Raw genomic sequence first — 25553 nt, forward strand, 5'->3', positions numbered from 1 at the left:
TGGGTTTTGATTTTAAGTGTTCTGAAATTTGGGACAAAGGAGGTGTAATGTATAGTTAATATATTGTGGTACAGTGTTACTGACAATCTTGCTTAGTGGAGGAATATGGCATTGACATGCCAAACAACTAAATTACAGTGGCAGCATCGTCGGAATCCCAGACTGTACAAATTACAGTTATCATAATTCAGAACTTGGTTGTGGAAGTGAGGAGTTGAGGGGGATGGAGCAATACACTTTAGGAAAGGTATCCAGTCCAATTGGAGGTACTGCTAATACAATTCACTAAAACAATTGCATATAATTCCAAGTTATTACAAGAAAATATTAAACAGAAAGTAAGTAGTAAGTTGTAGCAGTGTATTTGCCTGGATAATGCCTACTCTATATTTTAGAATCCTGCCAGTGGTACATACAGCACACACAGCTAAGGGACAAAGCGGCGTATCCTCGGCGTAATTGCGGGATAGGGAGGTGCAATCTTTGCTCCTGTTTCTGCTCTTGTACAGTGGCTGAATTGGCTTGTCTTGAGACATGGGCATTGAGGAAAAGTGCAATATTTGCAGCAAGGCTTAGTGAGGGAACAAGTAAAAGGGGGGAATAGGATAGAAATGTTTCACTGAGCTAACACCAATGTTTGGCATATCAGACTGAACCTAGCCTTCCAATAGAGGTGATCTCCACACCAGTCCTTTTGACAGCTGAGAGTGCGATCTGTTAGAGCATACCACAGAGCCCTGATGTTGTGTGAATTTTACCAGAGACTCTTCTTGAAGATCCTAGGAGTGTGCAACTTGTCAGTAAAAATACACTGATGTTTTAAAATACTAGATTTCTGTAAATGCAGAGCAGTATCCAGATAATGCAGATAAAGACAGAGGATTTTAAAAATAACCCCTGAATGTTCAACTTTGTGAAGAAAATTATGGTCTTAGCATCTACTAGAATACAAATATGCAGCAGTAAAAAACATGTATGGCCAGTATTTCCAATATGGTAGTGTCTTTTAATAAATCTCAATACATTTTAAAAGAGCCATTGTGTTTTATTGTGTGGCAGTGGTAGGCAACCATCTTTTTTTTAATGATGACCTCGATATGTCTTGTTTTCTGGATGGCAAGCACATACTATAAATGGAGTAAATGCTGTCTGTTTCTTTGTGTGTAACTGCATCCATCTGCCATGGTAAGAGTGCTTTAGACAGATCCACACTCTTTGCTTGAGCTCCAAGCTCTTTGGACTTGAGCCATGTCTGGCTGGGAAGCTGTGTAGCTGTGTTCACACAGTGCTGTTCTTGAGCCGATAAGCTGTGTGCAAGCTACTGAACTAATGCAGCTGGTTCAAAGCCAACGAGTGTACAGGGAAAATGGGCTTGTGTTTGTCAACACTGAGCCATGTAGACACGCCTGAGCTGTAGTGCTGCTAGTGACAGCCTGCGCAAATGGAAAGCGTGGATGTGAACAAGGGGAGTTTTGTAGGCTCGTGTTCCAGTTTTGCTGAAGGAGTAACTTTGAAATAACAGTATTAGGGAACTTTCCTAGGCAACAGCAAGAGCCAATCTTTTTTTCCTTATGGACTCAGCTATGTTTATTCAAATTTGACAAAGGTAAACTTAAAACTTGGAATTAGGTTCTGTTCTGTTTCGAAAGTGCAGGCCTCCTTTCAAAACCACTCCACAGGACTTTGTTTCAGTGGCTCGTTTATTTCAGTGGGAGGCTGATGCAAACCAAAAGATGGAACGTAGCTAATGGCTTTTTCTTGTTCTTAGAGTATTTTTAATATATGTAATGTGGTCAGGCTTTACTTCCCTTACATATCAGGATCCCAGCATCTCCAGATGTCTCCCAACTAGCAACAAAAGCTGCAGATCCTTGTTTGTGTTTTGTGGTACAGATCTTTCCAATTCAAAGTTGTCAGTATGTGAGCAGTGCAACCTTACCTTGATTCTAAGTAACAAATAGAGCAGAGCCTTCTCTAATTTCAAGGTTTATCACAGTATCACCAAGGTTGGAAGAGACCTCACAGATCATCAAGTCCAACCCTTTACCACAGAGCTCAAGGCTAGACCATGGCACCAAGTGCCACATCCAATCCTGCCTTGAACTGCCCCAGGGACGGCGACTCCACCACCTCCCCGGGCAGCCCATTCCAGTGTCCAATGACTCTCTCAGTGAAGAACTTTCTCCTCACCTCCAGCCTAAATTTCCCCTGGCGCAGCTTGAGGCTGTGTCCTCTCGTTCTGGTGCTGGCCACCTGAGAGAAAAGAGCAACCTCCTCCTGGCCACAACCTCCCTTCAGGTAGCTATAGACAGCAATAAGGTCTCCCCTGAGCCTCCTCTTCTCCAGGCTAACCAATCCCAGCTCCCTCAGCCTCTCCTCGTAGGGCTGTGCTCAAGGCCTCTCACCAGCCTCGTCACCCTTCTCTGGACACGCTCAAGCATCTCAATGTCCCTCCTAAACTGGGGGGCCCAGAACTGAACACAGTACTCAAGGTGTGGTCTAACCAGTGCAGAGTACAGGGGCAGAATGACCTCCCTGCTCCTGCAGACCACACCATTCCTGATGCAGGCCAGGATGCCACTGGCTCTCTTGGCCACCTGGGCACACTGTTGGTTCATGTTCAGGCTTCTTTAAACATCTCTTTACATAGAGGCGTGGAAACTGCATTAAATCGGATTGTCTGATAGAGGAGTCCCCTTGAGTGATGGACAAAAGGATGAAATTCAGAATCGACTTTGACAGATTGTTCTTAAAGTGATTTTAAAATTTACTGGAAATAATTAGGTACCATAAAGGAGTTAGAAAGATTTTTACTTTAGGAAAAAAAAAAGGTCACAATGCAGATTTTACAATATGTTTTAGGTATTTTAAATGCTACTTAATGTAACCATCTAGAACAGATTTTTGTGTTTTACTTAAAAAAATAGATTATTTTTTTTAAGAGAAAGAAGCATGTGACATACCGTGGTTAAACATATCCAGGAGCATGTCACACACTTTGAACTTCCATGGTCTTGCACTTAATTTAGTTTCAAAGGTTGTTAGACTGAAGCAGTGTGCATTTTTAGTAAGTTTGGCATCTTTTTCTAATCTGAACAGAAGATCCTTGTATATTGATTCAGTTTCCTCTTACCACCTTTTTTTGTACTGTATATATTGACTTCATTCCTGGAGCTTGCTGGTAATATACAGAACCTTGAGTTAGAACCAGGCCTGTTTCTGCTAAAGCAAATTTTGCGAACCACTACAATGAGTATTTTCTCCTGATTTGTTGATTTTATGTTACAAGTAGTTTATACATTTGGAATACTTTAGTGCTGTTGGCTTAAAAGGGTCCAATTTGGCATCTTTTCATTTGATGTCATTATGTTGCAAGTCTGTCCTGGAGTACTTTTTTTAAGTGCAGTTGGGATAAAAGCATAACTGCTGTTCCACTGTGTCAGATGGCTGTCTTGAATTTATCTCTTTAGCCTTAGATATCTACATCTAAGAAAGTCAGCCAAACTCCCTTTCCCTGGGAAAGGGAAGGAGTCTCTTTTTATTATGTGGTTTGTCATTATCATAGAATCGTAGAATCAACCAGGTGGGAAGAGACCTCCAAGATCAGCCAGTCCAACCTAGCACCCAGCCCTATCCAGTCAACTAGACCATGGCACTAAGTGCCTCAGCCAGGCTTTTCTTGAGCACCTCCAGGGACAGTGACTCAACTACCTCCCTGGGCAGCCCATCAACTAAAACACCAGAAGGTCTGCACCCTAGCTCCATGTTTCTCTTCGCTGATGATAAAAACATTCCCAACAACTAGAGCAGATACAGATACATGAGGTTGTGTGAGATTTTGCCCTTGCCCTGCTGCTGCTTGCTACTTCTAGACATTGCTCTATTGCTTCTCACTTTCTGAGGTCATTACACATTTTTTCTTTTAAAGATTGTTCCCAAAAATACTCATCTTACTGCCTTTATTTGCCATGTGATAGGTTACTGTTGGAAGTGCCAAGTTACTTTCTCTCAGCATTTAGCAAAGCCACAGCAGCTTTTAAGAATGCAGGGATGGTCTGTATTTCTGGATGACTTCCGATAATTGATTATCAAAATAGAAGTTGCAATTACATTGTTAAACACATGAGAAATAGACTTGAAATGGTTAACATTCTGTATGCAAACTCTACATTCTCCTTTATACTAGCTTTTCTTTAAGGAATGTAAGTTGATAAACTTAATCTTTAAAAAGCCATTTCACTACCAACACTTCTGCAATAATAAGCATGGAAGTTACATACTCCCAACAGAATTTGTTATTAACTAAGCCTTAAAATACTAAGTGTAGTGACTTTGTATTTAACACTTTATGCCTGTAATTATTTTAGATACAAGTTCATTAAAGACAAGCTATGCTTACACTGAAAATGTACAAGTTTGTGAGATTACTTTCTAAGCTTTCTTAAAAGGTCTTGCAAAGCCTCTTTGTGGCTGTTTAAGGATTTATGAAGCCAATCTAGAGAGCCTTTCCTTTAGAAACTGAGAATTTTTTTCCTATGGCATTTAAAAAAAAATAAAGGGATTATCTTCTGCAGAATTTACCTTAAGTGCTGTGGGCTATGTTCTCAGGAGCTGTCTGTAGTGTTTTGCCACACAAATAGCATTTTAGATTACAATTTTTTTGCATACAAGCACAGTCACACAGAAGAACCTTTAGACAACATCAGCTGCACAGACAAAATGTGAAAATCAAAAAGACTTTACTGTTACTTAGAAAACAAAACTTCAGCAGTAAATACAGGAATGTTTGATAAAAGAAGCTGGCATTGAATGGAAGCATCTGCATGTTTCTGTCGAAGTTTTGACATCTATGTCTTGCTTCCATCCTTCTCAGCAAATGTTCCTATTTGTTGATGTGCTAGTTTGAAGCAGGGTAGAATGTTCTGGTGAGAAAAAGTAGATCATAGGCTGTGAAAGGAAAACAATGGTGATGTCTACTCCCCTCAGTCTTGCTGAAGAAGAAAGGAAAACATTAGGTAACACTCTGACCATTTTGTCACTCTGCCTTGAGCTTCTGACTGAGATGCAGCTCCCTAACCTCACCTTCCACTCACCTTTGCTTCTTAACCTCTATGCTGAACCTCTGTTCTTCTTTAGGACTGGGGTAGGGTTGAGAGGGGCAGGGGGAAGGTGCAGGGGTGGTTGAGAGCCCCTCCTGGGGACTCAGGTTTCTGGGAGGGGAGTTGTGTTTCTGTATTACCTTTTACCTTGTATATTTCTGTATATAATTGTATATACTGTAAATATCTGCTTGTATATGGAGCTAGCTGTAAATAAGTAGCTTCATTCATATTCCCAGAGCCGACTGAGACTTGTCTGGGTGATTTCTAAAGTTTGGGGGGGCAGGGAACACCCAAACCATCACAGCTGGAAAAGTGATTATAAGCATCTGAGAGAGAGAGAGAGAGTAAAATAGTTGATGACAGTAGCGCTCTAACTGAGAGGGTGTACCTCCTACAAGATGATGTTCAATGTCTTTCTGTTCTGCTCTGAGGAGAAAAAAAAATCAGTTTGACAGTAATCTTGGTTTTGCAAGGCCTTCCTCATTTAAATGTGCGTGTACATTTAAACACTTAAGAATTTAAACACTAAGTATGTCTTAACAAAGAATTACACAGTGCTTTTGCTTTTTCAGGCTGCCTTCTTAAGCTGACTGAAGTACTGCAAACAGCAAAACACACAGAGACAGTTCTTTAACTAGACTATGGTGCCATGCTTAGGTAAACTTTAAAACAACATAGTTGTTGTGATCAGCTAGGTTCTACCGTAGGGGTTTTTTATCTGATGTCCCTGATTGCAGAGAGTACTGTGTTGTTGGTATACATCCCTGAGAAATGCTCCTTTTAGAGCTATTACTGTAAAGTAATTACCTGTTTAAGATTGATAAAGGAGCATGTGGGCATAATGTAGTATGTCACTTCTGGTTAATATCTATCTCTCTTTAATCATTTAATAATGAAATGCTATGTCTGCTCTTAAATATTTAATTATGAAATGAAATTTCTCCATCCCAGACTGGCATGCCCAGTATTTGTCAGAGGTAGAAGAACCACATCTCTAGAGATGAAATTTAAAACATCACACTGGATCCTCATTTTTAAAGGCCAGATTATTTTCAACCAGTGGATTACAGGCAGTGCTTTTATCCCCATGCTGTGCAGGTAGCGGTCGTAGAAGTCAAGCAGAGTTACAGCATTGTGCTTAGCAGAGAGCAGATAGTTGTAAGGCTGATTTGGAGGTGCAGAGCTAAAGACTGATCTTGGCATCCCTCTGTCATGGTCAGTGAGATGCAAGACATGGCTGCATGGCAAAAGTCTCCAGCACCTCCTACCTGAAAGGGCATTGTAGCCAGGTGGGGGATGGCCTCTTCTCCCAGGTAACCAGCAATAGAACAAGGGGACACAGTCTCAAGTTGTGCCAGGGTAGGTATAGGCTGGATGTTAGGAAGAAGTTCTTCACAGAGAGAGTGATTTCCCATTGGAATGGGCTGCCCAGGGAGGTGGTGGAGGCAGGGTGATAGGTTGGACTGGATGATCTTGGAGGTCTCTTCCAACCTGGTTGATTCTATGATTCTCTATGATTCTCTCTCTCTCTCAAATGACTGTGCACCTCAAAACCTTTGTAGCACTGTGTACTGTAATTCATTGCAGAGCTGGTGTTGGCATTGGGTATTTATGACAGACTGAGAAGTTCTTACAAATTGTTTTAGTTTTCTTCTTTTCCTTTCTCTGTCACCACTATACTAAGAGGAACTAAAGCTACAATTCCACCTGAAAGGAAACTACATATAACGAGAAGCAATTAATTTTCAAGGATATTGTATAGAAACATTTCCTTTCACACAGAAGCTAAGTCTCAGGACAGAAGAAATATGCCATTAAATATGCTGATAGTTTGGGGTTTTTTTTAATAGTTCTGCTATCAGTTTTAATGGAATACACTATATCTTTTTAGATCATTTCACAGAATCATAGAATCAACCAGGTTGGAAGAAAGCTCCAAGATCATCCAGTCCAACCTAGCACCCAGCCCTAGCCAATCAACTAGACCATGGCACTGAGTGCCTCATCCAGACTTTTCTTGAACACCTCCAGGGACGGTGACTCCACCACCTCCCTGAGAGAATTGATACCTCTCTGCATAAGCAAAAATATTCTTGCTGCTGATGAGATAGAAATGGATATGAAGAAGTTACATGTTTTTAAAAGATGAGTGGAATCAGAAAGTGAAATGCTGTTTCCTAACATTAGACATCAGACATGAAAGACTTGAGTGATTGATCTATATCCATCTTCTCTTAGGGCCCTGTCCTCAGTCTTGAATCCAATTTCCTTTTTCAGCAATGTTTATGATGTTTCTAAAATGTTTAAAAGATTTAAAGCTTCTTAAAGAAATAAATCACATTCAATGTAATCTTGTTTGCTGAGACTAAAATGCGAAGTGAGGTACTTGAAGGACTGATATACATTGAGTGAAGTCTCATTTCTTTTCTCTGGTTTGCCACAATTTACCTTTTATCTGGAAACACATCAAAGGCTAATAACCTGATTTACTCAAAAAAAAAATTGCATCTGTAAACTTCAGCATATATAGTCAGAGCAATCCAGCTTGGTAAGAATGTCATGGTACTGTGCAGAAAATTTTCTGGAAGAGTTATACAGATATGTCTAATTCAGTCCTAAGAAGTACCTTTCAGGATGTATCATTTAACTTTGTGTCCTGTCTCCTTTTTTTTTTCCTGACACTCAGCTGATCATTATGCATTACTCTGTCTTGCTATTAAAACATGTGATGGGTTGGGAGCTTTCCCCACCACCGCCCCTTGGAATTCACCAGACTAACTTAGAGGGCTCAGAAGGAAACTGAAGCTATATTTACAGTATACCAGTATTTACTAGCATATATATGCCACTATTTACTAGCATTTATATACACACAATATTTACAAGTGTTTACAAGTTAGAAATAATACAGAAATCCAAACTCCCTGCCAGACAAAAGAAACTGCCCAGAAGGGCTCAAAACCCTGCTCTCTTTCTTCCCACCCCTTCCTTATCTCAAACAGGCAAACAAAAACAAGCCAGCAAAACTCATGTGTTAATTGCTGAGATTAGAAGTGATTAGGTTGAACTACACAGACCAGACAGAGAAATGAACAGGGCAACATGCCAGGGCAAAGAGAGAACGCTTTGTTTTGACTTTTTATCCCTCTCAGCAATCCAATGAATGATACAGATATAATTATTTTCTTTTCACAACCAATGATCTAACTTTTCTCATTAAAATATTCCAATTAGCCTCAAAGCTGCACAACACACTATTCTGTTGCTTCTTTGATGTGGGCCTGGTCATGTTATTACAAAAGTTCCATAGAAGTGCCTGTATTTTTTTTGTCCTCTTGGAAACTTTGCTAGAACTGCTTTTTTGGGATGCTGAATTTGCATGTTATTTTATATTTTACAGCCCAAGGAGCTGGTTCTGTGTAGAAGAGCCCTGCAGGGAGGTTGTAGCCAGGTGGGGGTTGGTCTCTTCCCACAGACAACCAGCAATAGAACAAGGGGACACAGTCTCAAGTTGTGTTGGGGGAAGTATAGGCTGGATGTTAGGAGGAAGTTCTTGCCAGAGAGAGTGATTGGCATTGGAATGGGCTGCCCAGGGAGGTGGTGGAGTCACCATCCCTGGGGGTGTTCAAGAAAAGCCTGGATGAGGCACTTGGTGCCATGGTCTTGTTGACTGGATAGGGCTGGTTGATAGGTTGGACTGGGTGATCTTGGAGGTCTCTTCCAACCTGGTTGATTCTATGATTCTATGATCTTGCTCTCTGTAAAACCAGTGAAATTACTTTTTCACTCATTCTGGAAAGCATGGATTATGTTCTTAATTTTATTCTTTGATCACATGCTACTGCATAGTCACAGCCATACAGAAGTGGAATTCAACAACTAAACACCACAGAAATTAGGTTCCAACATAATTATGTATCCTCAACCAGTAGCTCCCAGATACTATGCCAAATACAACTAAGATTTTTCCCTTGATGGCCACATGTTAGAAAAACCTTTTTTGAATGCAAAGGGTGAATTAGAGTTGTCTGAATGCATTACAAACCTATCTTGTTGACCTTCAATCTGAAGTGATTTCCAGCATAGTATTTTTGGAAATATTTAAATTGTATATTCAAAATGTGGAAGAAATTACACTGTGTGTTTGGTTCAGATTGTCTATACAGAGTTTGGTTCTATACAGCTAGGTAATTTAAAGAATGGATTCTGGTACAGTTGCTGAGAAGTCGGTTTCTGGTACTCACAGCACTTTTCTTTCTAAATCTGTCTTCCTTTTGACCAGGTCATGTAGTCTTCTGAGGTTTGTCTTACAGTAGGATTTGAGATGTCTTCCAACTTCGATTTGTTGCAAAATATATTTATTCCTATTTAGTCCTTGCTATATTTTCAGATGCTGTTCAATATCTCTACTGATAATCTGAACAAGGGGATTGAGTCCAGCATCAGTAAGTTTGCAGATGACACCAAGCTAGGAGCAGGTGTTGATCTGTTGGAAGCTGGGAGAGCCCTGCAGAGAGACCTTGCCAGGCTGGATGGGTGAGCAGAGGCCAATGGGATGAGATCACAGTATCACACAGTATCACAGTATCACCAAGCGGGTCACCTGATCATAGAAGGAGATCAGGTTGGAGAGGCAGGATCTGCCCTTCCTAAACCCATGCTGGCTGGACCTGAGCCCTTTGCCATCCCTCAGGTGTGCTCTTATCACCCCCAAGATAACACGCTCCATCAGTTTCCCTGGCACTGAGGTCAGGCTGACAGGTCTGTAGTTCCCAGGTTCCTCCATCCGACCCTTCTTGTGGATGGGGACCACGTTGGCCATTTTCCAGTCTCCTGGGACCTCTCCGGTGAGCCAGGACTGCTGGAAAATGATGGAGAGTGGCTTGGCCAGCTCAGCTGCCAGCTCTCTCAGCACCCTGGGATGGATCCCATCTGGTCCCATGGACTTGTGGGTGTCCAGATGGCTCAGCAGGTCCTGAACTAATTCTTCATGAATTTCCAGGGGAACACACTGCTCCCCGACCCCATCCCCCAGTTCAAGAGGCAACTTGCCCTGAACTCCTCCCTCCTTACTGTTGAAAACTGAGGCAAAGAAGGCCTCAGGGTTCTGCACTTTGGCCACAACAACCCCAAGCAGCACTACAGGCTGGGGACAGAGTGGCTGAGAGCAGCCAGGCAGAGAGGGACCTGGGAGTAGTAGTAGATAGAGGCTGAAGATGTGCCAGCAGTGTGCCCAGGTGGCCAAGAGAGCCAATGGCATCCTGGCCTGCATCAGGAACAGTGTGGCCAGTAGGACAAGGGAGGTTATTCTGCCCCTGTACTCAGCACTGGTCAGGCCACACCTTGAGTCCTGTGTCCAGTTCTGGGCCCCTCAATTCAGGAGAGATGTTGAGGTGCTGGAACGTGTCCAGAGAAGGGCGACAAAGCTGGTGAGGGGCCTGGAACACAAACCCCATGAGGAGAGGCTGAGGGAGCTGGGGTTGTTTAGCCTGGAGAAGAGGAGGCTCAGGGGGGACCTCATTGCTGTCTACAACTGCCTGAAGGGAGGTGGTAGCCAGGTGGGGGTTGGCCTCTTCTACCAGGCAACCAGCAGCAGAACAAGGGGACACAGTCTTAAGTTGTGCCAGGGGAGGTATAGGCTGGATGTTAGGAGGAAGTTCTTGCCAGAGAGAGTGATTGGCATTGGAATGGGCTGCCCAGGGAGGTGGTGGAGTTGCCATCCCTGGAGGTGTTCAAGAAAAGCCTGGCTGAGGCACTTAGTGCCATGGTCTAGTTGACTGGACAGGGCTGGGGGATAGGTTGGCCTGGATGGTCTTGGAGGTCTCTTCCAATGTGGCTGATTCTGTGATTCTATGATTCTGTGAATGCATTGTTATACACATTATTTTACTTCAAAAATGCTCTTTAGTGCATTTCTGTACCAAGACAATAATAGTGTTCATGTGTGCTTGGAATGTTTTTTCATTTTTTAGATATGTAGCTTAGTTTGTCTGTTAGTGTTGAGTTTATTGTAGTTCTACAATGCCAATAAAGTTTTAACACCTTGTTCTAGTGTTTCTTCTGGTACAGTGGATTTCATTTGAGTCAGACTTTCTCTTACTTAGATAAGAAATGGATTAAATGAATAGTAGGAGGTCTCGTGGAGAGTGTGGTGACCTCACTTATAGAATCAGGAAGTGAGTATTCTTTACTAAGTAGCTGGAACAGGTAAACTCATTTATAAATTTATTCCTCAGGTTTTGTCTTACTGTCTTTATGTATTGTCCAACCTCAAGTATCTACTTGCATCATTAACTACTGCCTTTTGTAAATGCTGACTACTCCTATCTGGAGTCAGAATTTTTAGCAACTTGGTTCCACAAAATATCTGACTGTATAGTATCTGCTAGAACGTTCATCTGTGTTTTCAGGTGCACTACAATGTTGGCAAAAACCTGGCTGACAAAGGAAATCAAAGTGCTGCAATCAAATACTACAGAGAAGCTGTAAGGTATTGGGAACTTTATTGCTTTAATGAACTGTCCTGAAATTGCTTTCACATTTAACGTTAAGAAAGTGCTTAGGTGTTCATTTTCATCATCTGCAGCATTGCAGAGCTAGCAATTTGCATTTTGTAATGCACCTCCCATACACAATAATCATCTCTTAAATTTTAAATTTTAGGTTGAATCCTAAATATGTACATGCCATGAACAACCTTGGAAATATTCTGAAAGAAAGAAATGAACTCCAGGAAGCAGAGGAGTTGCTGTCCTTAGCTGTACAAATACAGTATGTTTAGAACAATGCTGTTTTGCACCAAGCAGAAATTATCCAATAGGATCTTATGTCTGAATGCTCAATTGTCCTCTCTCTTGTACTTTTTCCCAATTTGCCCAGACCTGATTTTGCTGCTGCATGGATGAATCTAGGAATAGTACAGAACAGTTTAAGACGGTTTGAAGAGGCAGAGCAAAGCTATTGGACAGCAATTAAACACAGGAAAAAATACCCAGATTGTTACTACAATTTAGGGCGATTGGTAAGTGCTTCTGAGTAAGAGATAACTATGACAGAAATCTCTGTGTGGATGTGCATTGTGTATTCTATATATGTGCAATTCCACTGCGCTGTTGGATGCTGATTAGTTATTCCCGTTTGCTTGACTTGTAGTTCAGGATTTCATATCACAGTATCACCAAGGTTGGAAGAGACCTCACAGATCATCAAGTCCAACCCTTTACCACAGAGCTCAAGGCTAGACCATGGCACCAAGTGCCACGTCCAATCCTGCCTTGAACAGCCCCAGGGACGGTGACTCCACCACCTCCCCGGGCAGCCCATTCCAGTGTCCAATGACTCTCTCAGTGAAGAACTTTCTCCTCACCTCCAGCCTAAATTTCCCCTGGCGCAGCCTGAGGCTGTGTCCTCTTGTTCTGGTGCTGGCCACCTGAGAGAAGAGAGCAACCTCCTCCTGGCCATAACCACCCTTCAGGTAGTTGTAGACAGCAATAAGGTCACCCCTGAGCCTCCTCTTCTCCAGGCTAACCAATCCCAGCTCCCTCAGCCTCTGCCCGTAGGGCTGTGCTCAAGGCCTCTCACCAGCCTCGTTGCCCTTCTCTGGACACGCTCAAGCATCTCAATTCAGTACATTTTCCTTTTGCTTTCCCAGTGTACTTGCTGCTTTAGTAGTCCTGCTTTTTATGTAAAGAGGTATAAACAAAAATACAGATTGTGGTCTTTTGCCCAAAAGATACTATTAATCATCTTCCAACATTTGACTGTCTTGCAGTCATTTAGTATATTGGTAGGTAGTAGAAGTATGCCCCAAAAAAATCCTTTTAGATTCTTGGAAGTTGTCTCAGTTCTAATTTAAATTCCCAGAGACGCAAATATATTTGATAGAACCAGTAACAATTTTACAGAGTGCCCTTCCCTCTTATTTCTTCTTTCCAAAAGAAAGAAAATCAGATGTAGAGAGAGAGGAAGGTAGGCACACCCAAATAAATGAATTTCAGTTGATTTGGAAATTAAAAAGAAAGTTTAACAATAAATTTAAAAGGTATCTGACATAGGGAAGTTACAAAAGTATAAGGAAGGGAAAACAAATACAAGATGTGTAAATACAACCAGATTTTGATGGTAATGGCTATGTCTGCCTTGTGGGTGATGGCCACATGGTAAAAACAAAAAGGAACAGGATGGTGATGCTGGTAAGCAGGGAGGCAGGGAGCACAGAGAGAGAGAACAGAAAGTCCCCCCTGCTTTTCATAGAATCAACCAGGTTGGAAGAGACCTCCAAGATCATCCAGTCCAACCTATCCCCCAGCCCTAGCCAGTCAACTAGACCATGGCACCAAGTGCCTCATCCAGGCTTTTCTTGAAGACCTCCAGGGACGGTGACTCAACCACCTCCCTGGGCAGCCCATTCCAACCTTTAGACAGGAAGGGGAGTGGGCTAACCAAGAATCACCTGGTGGTGTTCAGACCCACTCCTGGGGAGGGGTCAAGACCACCTAGGGTCAGGTTCAAGGTCACTCCCCTTGGAGGGTGAACCCTGTACAGAAGTAACTTACATTAAACATTTGCCAGTTATCTTGTGTAGATTTGTACATTGTATGGTAGTTTTGCTTCCTGTCCCATTGGTACATGCATATCTGAAAACAAGCCTGGGTCTCAAAGAAAAGCAGGGGGAAGTCAGTGTAAAACTCCTATCTTCAATACTAACACAGCATCCTTTTTGCATTTTTTTATTTTTGTCTATAAAACCAAATTTCACTAGAATTGGAACGAGACATCAGCAACTCTTTAGTGTCTTTAGTGTGTGATAGGAAAGTGAAGTATATCAGAGTGAATTTACTGGGTTTTTTTTCTTTCTTTTCAAGTATGCAGATTTGAATCGCCATATAGATGCATTGAATGCATGGAGGAATGCTACAGTTCTGAAACCAGAGCATAGTTTGGCTTGGAACAATATGATTATATTGCTTGATAACACAGGTACAAGCCTATTTGCATGTTTTAATGAATAATTCAGTGTCTAGCAAGCCTTAAAGCTTTATTTTTATTTGACTGGAAGGAGTTCTGATGCTTCTTTGGCTACCCAGACACTCTTTATAAATAAAATAATACCTTCTGATTCAATAGTTTTAAAGAATCACTTCAAATCTAGTCCATAAAATTGATTTCTGATCCTTATTTGATTATAGAAGCACATTTGTATTAAAGACCTTTTGAATCTACGCTTTGTTGTCCTTCTGAATGCAAAACCAAAGCAGTTTGGAAAAAAAATGGAGGTTTTCTGTTGTCCTGTTCTGCAGGATTTTACATTTGTATTTGTGTGATCCCTGCTTTTCTTTAAAAATGCATGTAATCAGCTATTTGTGCAATATGCCTATTCAAAGCATGAAAAGTAATTAATAACATTGTGTTGAAAAATGCCTTCTTTGTCAACTCCTAGGCAATTTAGCCCAAGCAGAAGCAGTTGGAAGAGAGGCCTTGGAATTAATACCTAATGACCATTCCCTTATGTTTTCATTGGCAAATGTATTAGGGAAGTCACAAAAATATAAGGTAGGTAATGAGCTTTCTGAGTGTTGGTTTTCAGACCTGGTTGGTTTTCTTCCTGTTAAAACTCTCTGTAAGCTTCATGTAGAAACTGTATGAACATGTCATTGGGAACTAAAGCTGAGACAATGAGGTTTCAATGCCCATTTCTGTCACAGTATTACTGTTATGTTTCTGGTGGTTCATCCTACCCTGTTTTAGATGGTTATAAATGTTGCTGTCCTGAAATATGTCAGTGGTCAGTGGAGAGAAATAGGCCCATAAGCACACTAGAGGGCAGTTAGGGTCTTGTATTGCTCCACAGACAACAGAGAGCCTGCTCAGACTTACAGACACCCCATTCAGGAACAGAAATAGATGGAATCCGCTAATCCTTTTGTTTTGGGTATGCAAGGGAAGCAACGTTCACCATCACCCAAGGTGATAACGCCTCAGACTTACCTCAAATAGTAATACACAGATTTGGTAATCCCAGACTGAGGATGAGATACCTGGGGAATCCCAATATTGTTTATAAGAAAAAGTCCATACATTGAGCACTGCTCTGAACTTTCTCTTGGACACAGTGTGCAGTGGAGCAGCCTGTGAGTGATAGCTCAGCTTTAGCTACTTAACATTTACAAATAGTAACTGCAGTGGAACTGATGAGAATGACTTTCGAAAAGGAATTGTATGAACTGACAGAATAAATCATATGTTGTTAATACTTAGTTGTTTTAATTAACTTCATAGTTCACCAAATTACATATGTGATAAGGACAACTTAATAAGAAAGGTTTTGGTATTCCTAAGAAAATCCTGATGTGCTGAACTATGGCTTTTGGGGGTTTGGATGGCATTCAGATAGTGATAATGCTAGCTGCACTGAAGGAGCATCTCTAGTATATTCAGAGTAAGAAGACTTTACAATGTGAAACTTCTCAGAATACATACATTTTTCTGCTGTGTCCACTTAATATTCTACAGCCCTATGAGTCAGTGACAACCAAACACTTGCTTTTGTTTGCTAGTGACGCTCTAAGACACCCCTTTACTGTTTTTTCAGGATGACCTGGAGGTTTTTTCTGTGCACTATTTCTTCATTTTTCCCTCCACCTGAGACTGTTTTATTATTTTAAGTTACATTAAGAAAGTTCCAGAAAGATACAAATTAACACCCAGACGTATAAGGGATGAGATTATGGAGGAGGTAATTGCTGGGGTTATTCTAGTGAGTCATGACTATGAAAGAACAGAGGATTGTGTAGGTATTCATCAAAAAGTGTATGCAGCATGACAGAATAAAGAGCATTTATAATTAAATAAGTAGGGAAAAAAACTAAAACAGGCTAGAAAACTTGCCCAGGTGTAAGAAAAACAAGTCTATCATAATGGATTTTAAAAATCAAAAAGGAAGTAGTGATTTTGATTGCTAGCTCTGAAAGGTCATTATGCTGCAGGGAAGTATGTTGGAGACAAAGTAGAAGTGATGGGAGGGGAAAATTAAGCTTCTTGAATAAGCAAAAGGAGCAGTGGAGCCCAGGGAATAAAGCAGGGAGCCAGTGAGTGTTCCAATAGTTCAGCATGGAGTAGTAGGTTTGTGTGGAGCAAAAAACTTAACTAGTCACTTGAAAATAATGGGTTATAACAGGGAGAGCAAATTAAGGGACTTGGAAAGCTGACTCACATAGAATAGGTTATGATACCAGGAACTATATTTTGCATCACCTGGAAAGAGGAGATACAGGTTGGTTTTGTTTGGTTGTTTTTTTTTTAAGTGGGAGAATGCTAAATGACAATAACAAAGCACTGAAAATTAAGATTTCTTGTCCTCTTCTCACCATCTAAAAGCAGAGAAGTGGATGGCTCTTTAAGGACTTTTATTTATTGTGTGTTTAGGAGGGGAGGAGGAGGGGGATGGAGACTGAGGTCATGAAGGTAATTTTTCAGAAGGCTGCCTGGCTGTGTCTGATGTGTTGTTTAACCTCAGGCATTTCATTTATTAGGTTGCTTTTTATGTGTCTCTATAAAAAGTTGTTACTGTATTGGCTCTATTGCCATAAAGTATTTGTTCTGGGGTTTTTGCTACCTTTTATTTTAAAAGACACTGAGTCAAAAATGTTTTACTATGTTATGAGAGATTTCCTTCTAGTAAGCACACAATATTCTCTGTCAGTGTCAAATGCACTTTGATTTTTCAGCAGATGTTTTTCTTTAAAAAAACCTCAACTCTTCATGATTTCTGTTTGTATCTGTTCATGAATGATTTATCGTTCCAGAAACAAAAGCACATGAAAGATGAGCTGGTTTGATGGGTTTGTTTTGGTTTTTAATTAACATCTGTTATACTAAGTTAGAGATCTCCTTTAAGTGCTCGTCCTTGTCGCAACAGATGAAGAACCAAGCTATCTTTAGTTCTTTGAAAACACATGTGCTGTATTTTTGTTACATATACATCTATGCTTTTTTGGTAAAAAGTACAATAAATGGAAAACATTCATCATTATTTTGTATTTGAAGTAAAGCCAGACTACAGTTTTATGCTGTGGCCTTGGCAGCAGATGGAATGCAGTGTGCTTACTCAAAGCCTTTGCGGTATGCAGTATGCAAGTTTCTTGGCAACACTGAAAGATTTGGCAAGATACAGCAATCTGAAATACCACCAATGTACTGGGATGTGTATTTACTCGATATATCATACTCTAATATGTATATGATGCACCTTCAGTAGCATCTGAGAGGTCATGGTGGACACACCAGATTGACAAGGGATCTTTGCAGAGGATCTGTAGGTCATTTGCCTTGAAACTGAATGGGCCACTTTCCCTGAAACACAGCACAGCAGAGACATCTATGCAAAAGTCACTTTCTAAAGCACATAAACTTGCATGCAAGCAAGTATGTTCTGTTTGCATTGGGAAGTGTATCTTCTTTAACTTCTGCAGGAAATAATGCCCTTGAGCAAAGCATATTAGAATCATAGTATCAACCAGGTTGGAAGAGACCTCCAAGATCAGCCAGTCCAACCTAGCACCCAGTCCTATCCAGTCATCTAGACCATGGCACTAAGTGCCTCATCAAGCCTTTTCTTGAAGACCTCCAGGGATGGTGCCTCCACCACCTCCCTGGGCAGCCCATTCCAATGGCAAATCACTCTCTCTGGCAACAACTTCCTCCTAACATCCAGCCTATACTTTCCCTGGCTCAACTTGAGACTGTGTCCCCTTGTTCTATTGCTGGTTCCCTGGCAGAAGAGATCAACCCCCACCTGGCTACAGTGTCCCTTCAGGTAGTTGTAGACAGCAATGAGGTCACCTCTGAGCCTCCTCTTCTCCAGGCTAAACACCCCCAGCTCCCTCAGCCTCTCCTCATAGGCTTTGTGTTCCAGGCCCCTCACCAGCTTTGTTGCCCTTCTCTGGACATGTTCCAGCACCTCAACATCTCTCTTGAATTGAGGGGCCCGGAAATGGACACAGTACTCAAGGTGTGGCCTGACCAGTGCTGAGTACAGGGGCAGAATAACCTCCCTTGTCCTACTGGCCACACTGTTCCTGATGCAGGCCAGGATGCCATTGGCTCTCTTGGCCACCTGGGCACACTGCTGGCTCATCTTCAGTCTACTATCTACCAGCACCCCCAGCTTCCTTTCTTCCTGGCTGCTCTCCAGCCACTCTGTCCCCAGCCTGTAGTGCTGCTTGGGGTTGTTGTGGCCAAAGTGCAGAACCCTGCACTTGGCCTTGTTAAATGTCATCCCATTGGCCTCTGCCACCTATCCAGCCTGTCCAGGTCCCTCTGCAGGGCTCTCCTACCTTCCAACAGATCAACACCTGCTCCTAGCTTGGTGTCATCTGCAAACTTACTGATGCTGGACTCCATCCCCTCGTCCAGATCATCAATAAAGACATTGAACAGGACTGGGCCCAGCACTGATCCTTGGGGAACACCACTAGTGGCAGCTGCCAACTGGATGTGGCACCATTCACCACCACGCACCTAGTTTGGGAAAATAAAAATGTTTGGATTAAAGAACAAAGGTAGTGGTAAATTGTTCTGTGAATACTGGTGAAGGAGCTCAGGTTTTCTGAGTAATCAGGTATCAGTGGTCCTTAGAGTACGCAACACAAGTGGGAATATGGAAAAGGTAACCTGAAAGGAAATGTGAAGAATATTTCAGTTGGCTTGGTTTTGTGTTTAAGTAACAGGGATTCAGCTGCTCTTGGTTGAGAAACACACTGAAATGTCCATTTGAAAGGGATTTACTGAAATGCCCCCATTAAAAATGCTATGGATAGGGCTGGGTGATGGGTTGGACCGGATGATCTTGGAGGTCTCTTCCAACCTGGTTGATTCTATGATTCTATGAATCTATTCAAAAACCTATTTTAAAAGGAAAGATGTCTAAAAGCAGTTTGCTCAGATACTGAATTATATTAACTTGATGGATTAAGTAGGGAAAACTTCAATAGATAATGTTTGAAAATACTGTATCTATTAAAAAATAATTTAACTCCATTGCACATTTCTCTAGTGCTTAATAACTTTCTGCTAAAATAAAAGCAGCCTGTGAAAGTAAGAAAGCATGACACTTATCTGTAGCATTAGTGTTTTCTGGAGGCTGTAGCCAGCGACAGGGTCATAGGGGCTTAGAATATGTGGTGGTATCATATAAATATGGCATAGTTTGGGTGGATTTTTAATTACAGTTGTGGATAAATGGTGCATTATTTTGCATACTACAAGAGTAGACTGTCCTGTTGACATCTTCTTCTAAATTATTCAGGAATCTGAAGCTTTGTTCCTCAAGGCAATTAAAGCCAATCCAAATGCTGCCAGTTATCATGGTAATTTGGGTAAGAGCCTTTCTAACTCTTATCAGCTGTATTGTTTGTTTGCTTCATGTTCATTGTGTTTAAAAAGGAAAAACAATCTTTTGAGCCTTCTTCCTGCTGGGCAGATTTCTATTTTACTTCCTAGAAAAACTGCCAGCCAGAAGAACAGGGCACTAAACCAGAAAAGCTGTCACACGATATGACAGATCGAGAGGGCTGCACTTCAGTGTCTGCAAATTGGTTCATTTATGCTATGCTTGTAACTCGCAATGAGCTCACCAGATAAGAGCTGCCATTTATGGCTGAAATGCAATTCATTCCATCATCATTCCCATGCCAGTTTGCTCCCAGGCTTTGCTCCTGCATTTGGCAACAGAACAAGCAGCTACTGTGCCACCAGCTAGTGAGAGACCCTCATAGAAACAAATGCTTTAATGTTGTTTTCCAAGTGATTGGCAAGATTGCACGTTTTTCAGCCATATTGCTAATGGAATTGCTCATTGATGTTCCAGCTGTGCTTTATCATCGCTGGGGAAATCTTGACTTAGCAAAGAAGCACTATGAAGTCTCTCTGAAGCTTGACCCCACAGCACCAGGAACCAAGGAAAACTACAATCTTTTAAGAAGAAAACTGGAGCAGTTGCAAAAGAAAGGCGGTGCCTGATGTTCCTTTTCAGGTTGTCCGTGCATGCTGTTTACGATTAATGCTACATGGGTCATCCATGGAAAGGATTCAGTCATTACTTCCCAAAAATAATACCACCACCAGCACTGCACAGTTGAACGTCCATTTATGCCCTTCTACAGATCCTAACATTTCACCTTGAGGGATCCTTTTATTTTTACTCTTGAACTGCTTTTAAAAGATGCTTAAAACACTTTTATAGGTATATGAAAGTAATGCAGGTGAATTTCACAGCTTTCACTTGTAATCTGATACCTTCATCTGACTTTTTAGTAGCAGGATGAATATCAAAAGGCAGTTTTATTTCTGAAAGTGATTCTTTCAAAAGTGCAATTTCCTGTTTAAATCCTGGTCCTTTTCAAGTATGAAGAATATCTGTCTGCTTCAGTTTTATTACCGCTTTCTACTGCCAGTCCTGCAGAGACAGTGGAAGAATGGATTCTCTCCAGCACATCAGTCTGCTCATCTAATTTGAGTTATGCCCTTGTTCTTGTTTCTGGCTCCACCTTGTGAAGTGTCAGATTTGTACAGGAGTATATGAGGACAAGGATTTGATCACAACTATTTGTCAACCAGTGTACTGTTGAGGTATGCCTGAGTGGAGAAAATAATCTTAGAATCTAAGACTGAGATTTTAGCAGGTAGCAAAGGAAAAAATGTGAGGCAACAGAGGAGGAGTCAGAGTTTCTGTTCTTGCAGGCAGCCTCATGTAGCATAGGCAACTTGGGCAACAAGTTAGAATTGCTTTAGCTTGGTAGACCAGTGATCTAAATAGAGTGTGGTGTCATCTGTAGGAGCTAATTCCTGTGTTCTTGGGCATTTCAGTGCTTTCTGATTAAGGATATTACACCTTTCAGCTCCTACACTGATAGTAAGGATAGTATTTCTGTAGCAGAGGACCTGACCTTTGACATACCAACTAGAAGTACCTCAGCCTCACCTTTGCCTCCTGTGGCTCATGTGTGTTTGCTGAAGTGGCAGTTAGGTAAGCATAGCTGTTAATGCATAAACTGATCACACTGATGTGGGATGATAATGCATTGATACGATGTCAGTTCTCCGAATGTGCTGTGCTGTAACACACGTTTAAACGCTGGCCATCCAAAGTTGTTTATCTTGTGCAAGTGCTTACATTCCTGCTTCATGAAGTAGTCACATCTGTTTATTTGTTGGAGGTTTTGGTTATTTTTTAAGACTAGAACGTTGCTATTGGATGTGAAAACTGACAAACTTGACATCTCTTTCCATATTCCTTAAAACCTTCTGATCATGCCCCCCAAGAAGAAATTGATAAGTGCAGCATATGCAGCTGATTTGTCCAATGATTAGTATATAGAAGACTGTAATATTCTCTATACACAACTCATCTATGTGTGGAACCATTTAAAGAGTTAGGAGAATACATGCCATAGGACAGGATGTCACATGACCACCATGTAACTGTTCTATATACTATGTTTTGACCCTACAATAGGCTACTTTTACATTATATATTTGTTTGGAAATGACAGTTGTTTCAGGAACCAAATGTGTCTACAGAGCAATACTGCACAACTACCAAAGCATCCTCTGACAAAGCTAGTTTGGGTACTACAAGTAGTGTAATATTCTTGACAGACTAATGTCAGTCTAGCCAACAAGGCTATGTGCAGTGTGGTGCTGTCCACAAATCTGGGTGTGAATTAATTTATTTGCCTACATTATAAAGTATGTTGCCATTTTAGGTGAGGTACAGGCAACATGTATTTGTGTTAGTGCAGTGCACCTTTCTGCAAATACAGCCTGGCTTTTGACAGGACTAATTAGTTCATACAGGGTACTAATGTGATATTGTTGTTTCCATTTCTTCTGGTTTCTAGATAAAATGTTCAGAAACTGGTTTCTGAATATATTTGCAGGATGTAAATGTGCACTTTGATAAGTATCTTGTCCAGCAGAATGCTGCAGCAGTATGGACAGTCATCTTCTGATAACCAGCACAGTCTAGTCAGTACCAGCTTCTGTACCTGAAACATGTGCCCTGCAGTACAACCAGCAGACTTTTAAGGCTTTCCTTACACAGCCTACAGATATAGAGAACACTGAGCTACTTCAGTCATGAGTTATTAAAAGAGTTGGGATCTGGCTGGATGAGCTAATCTACAGCAGAAGATAAATGTGTTTAATGAGATCTGTATATTTGGAATATGACATATTGAGTTTAAATTATTGTTCTCATCATGAAGCTCACATGTATAGTTTCCCCTGTTGCCAGCCATATTAGCTTTACAGAAATCCACAAGATCAGTATTGTATATTGGGTATGAATTCTCTCTCGATCATTTAAACCAAAATTACAGGAATTCCTCTGTAGAAGTTAGTTGTCCTCCTACTCAAGTATCTTAGACATGCCAACAGACTGGATGTTTTGTTGGTATTTACTCTTCAATAGGGACGACATGATTTCTTCTTGATTTGTTTTCTGGCTAACTGTATATATTTTTGTGAGGGTTTCTTTTATTTTCAGTGCTACAGAACTTCAATGTAATTACTTGTATGATTGTATCTAAGTGTAATGTTGAGGCAGAACTGGGTTCCAAAGAAGCAACAAATGAAACTGCTTTTTTAATAAAAAACTACTTAAGAGTTTCCAGAATGCTAATTTTTTTTAAACTTTATTTTCAGAAATATTTTGAATGCAAATAATACTGTGAGTTTCCTTAAAATAGTTATAATGTTAACTATTTGCTTTTTCATACCTCATAAGTGACCCCAGAAATAGTACAGAACACACAACTTGGAAGACTGAAAGGTAAAGAAAAAATTGCTTTGTGCATAACTATTGCTACAAACACTGTTTCCGGTGTGCTGAATGTTGTTTTGGTTTTTTGCCCCACCTTACCTTTCCACCATTGCTAATTACAGAAGATTAAAGGTCACCATTTATCAGCTGGCCTGCTTCATTCTGTAGTGAGATTAACAAACCTGGATTTGATTTTTTTTTCTTCTCACTCAAGGATTGCTTGTTGAAATACAGTTCTGAAGAGAGAAATACAGAATGATTCAATTCACAGAATGGAGTCAGATGACTATTCACAGTGAGTGCTGTGGATTACAATCTTTTCAACAAAAACTTCCAAGGGAATTCCCTAATTGTATGTTTATCTCTTGTTTGGACCAATGCCATGTACATGAATTTTCCCAGCATTTAATACTTAGAATTTAAACTTCAGAGACGTGGGTTATGTGTATGAGCACTCAGAAATAAAGGTCTTTAAACTTTGGAATGGTTTGTTAAAAATATTGGACTTACTCAGTGAGAACTGTTTCCTTCATATTTGTGATACCTGCATCAGAGCTGTTCATCCTACTTTCTCTGTCACCAGTGAGAAACAACAAAAACAAAACCAAAAACCAACCTGAAGCATAATTCTAAAGGAAACATCTTTAGGATCTCAAGCATCATGTATTTGAAGCAAGTATTCTTCTTCACTAACTTCAAAGGGTAACTAAGGTGATACACTCATATATATGCAGAAAATGTCACTGCTGCTCTCAGTTGAAGCAATCTGGACCCATACATCTCTATCATTCCCTCACATTATCTGCACCAAGAATATTAAAAGATTGGCATTGAAGCAGATTGGCAGGTACTTGCCTTGAGAATTACAGAGTATAGTAGCTGGATGAGGGAATAGGATGGAACAAATTAAGAGAGCGTTGGTTTAGCCAGACATTTAAATGACTGATAAATTGTTTGAATGTCAAATTTCTGCCTATGGAAACACAACAGTCAGGTCCACTTCAACCCATGGTTAGCTTTTCTATGATCACAGTAAATGATAAGGACTTCTTACTGAATTGACATTTGGTGTTCACTTGAAAAGCAACTGTAAATTTGCAAAGGTGAGGATTTTTTTCTGAAATTGAAGTTTCTGTAGCAAGCTATAGCTGTTAAAGCATTAAATGTGATAGCATAGCATATGGTGTGGGTGCATTAGTTTTAATATCTTATTTATTTGCTGATTCCTGTTTGTGTTCCACATTTTACATGAGCATAGGTAAATTTACATACCTATCATTACATCCCCACTTGATTCTTGGTTTGTCTTTTCACTGAATGTGCTTCCTTCCACAGCTCTTGATGTGTCTCTATCAAATGTGTGTTTATGTTTATGTTTAATTGGAAAAGACTACAATTTTTAGAAACAGAAGTGAGATCAAATGGCTGAATTTTCTGTGACATAAATGCTGAGGGATCCAAACATCTGCCATGTACTACCATAAGAAGGTACCATTAGTAACGAGTACTTCAGACTGTGTGCCAGGCTCTACAGTGATGTGATGTGATGTGATGTACATAGCTGTAATGTTACAACCTAGATCTTGTGCTTTAAGGGGAAAAACCACTCTAAAGAAGATTTGTGTAGATGCATGCATGCATGCACTGTGGAGCACTGGAGGACTGATTACCTGTGTATTGGAGAGCCACACTGCAATACTGTGGCCCAAATGTTACATTCTGTGTCAGTGACAATACATGTCAAGTGGTCCAGGGCTTTTAAAAGTATTTTTGTTAGGAAAACATCCCTACAAACAATTAAAAATTGGTAGCTTGTGACTGTTGAATTGAACTGTTTTTTAATGTAGTGTTAATCCTTTAGATTGCCAGTGGGACATTTCAGCTTATTTTCACCTAAGCCATTTGTAATGGAGCCATGTAATAAATCTGCATTTTGGTATCATTTTGTATAGATATTAATGGTGATAACGGTGTTTGGGTTTGTAGTAAGTTTTTCATTCAGGGTTTTGCTATAAGCTAGGAATAAAAGCTAGTGGGCTTGATAGACTAATACCCTAAAACTCTACACTTAGAAGGAACGGTTCAAAATCTTGATTCTGCAGACAACCCTACTAAGGTCAAATACATGTGCCTTAAAAAACAGCGCTTGAGGAAAGTGATAAAATATCTACTTAATTCAATCTCTAAAGCAACAAAGGGTGGAAGTGAAAGCAGGAGGTAGTTCATCAAACTCTGAACCCTTACCCTGATTTAGAGCTGGAGTAGAATTACTGAATGTTAATTCTGTAAGAAAGGGATTCCAAGTCTAATACAAGTCATGTATGTGACTTGACTTCCCAACCTAGATGGAACCAAAACCAAACCGGTACTTGCTGCCCCAATAAACAGGCTACAGTGTGGGGCTTGTATGCTCCCATTGACAAGTACTTAACAGTTCAAACAGAACATAAAGACCTCCTACTCCTCCTGTTCTATCCTTTTCCTTACTGCGTGAGTCTCAAGATGCTTTGCTAAAGATTAGACTGAGACAGCTTGAGGAGGCCTTGGCTGGGAATTGGGAAACTGCCTGAAAAGGAGACAAAACATCTACTTGGCACTCACCAAGCACGTTTGCTTTGGCAGGCTTAAAA

The 25553-nt window shown here is 40.7% G+C and overlaps 1 protein-coding gene across 2 annotated transcripts in view; it reads left to right on the forward strand.

The window, feature by feature from the left end:
- The window catches only part of TMTC4 (transmembrane O-mannosyltransferase targeting cadherins 4), a 58915-nt gene extending 35508 nt beyond the window's left edge, over positions 1 to 23407 (forward strand). For both annotated transcript variants that reach the window (XM_064143817.1, XM_064143819.1), the window contains 7 exons: positions 11513 to 11592; positions 11766 to 11873; positions 11982 to 12123; positions 13967 to 14081; positions 14542 to 14654; positions 19408 to 19477; positions 19969 to 23407. In XM_064143817.1, the coding sequence (XP_063999887.1) occupies positions 11513 to 11592; positions 11766 to 11873; positions 11982 to 12123; positions 13967 to 14081; positions 14542 to 14654; positions 19408 to 19477; positions 19969 to 20120 (780 nt within the window). In that variant the 3' untranslated portion in view covers positions 20121 to 23407. The remainder of the gene's footprint in view (positions 1 to 11512; positions 11593 to 11765; positions 11874 to 11981; positions 12124 to 13966; positions 14082 to 14541; positions 14655 to 19407; positions 19478 to 19968) is intronic.
- Positions 23408 to 25553: the final 2146 nt, after the last annotated feature.

The sequence above is a fragment of the Pogoniulus pusillus genome, chromosome 5 (assembly GCF_015220805.1).
Source record: "Pogoniulus pusillus isolate bPogPus1 chromosome 5, bPogPus1.pri, whole genome shotgun sequence".
Classification (NCBI taxonomy): Eukaryota; Metazoa; Chordata; class Aves; order Piciformes; family Lybiidae; genus Pogoniulus; species Pogoniulus pusillus.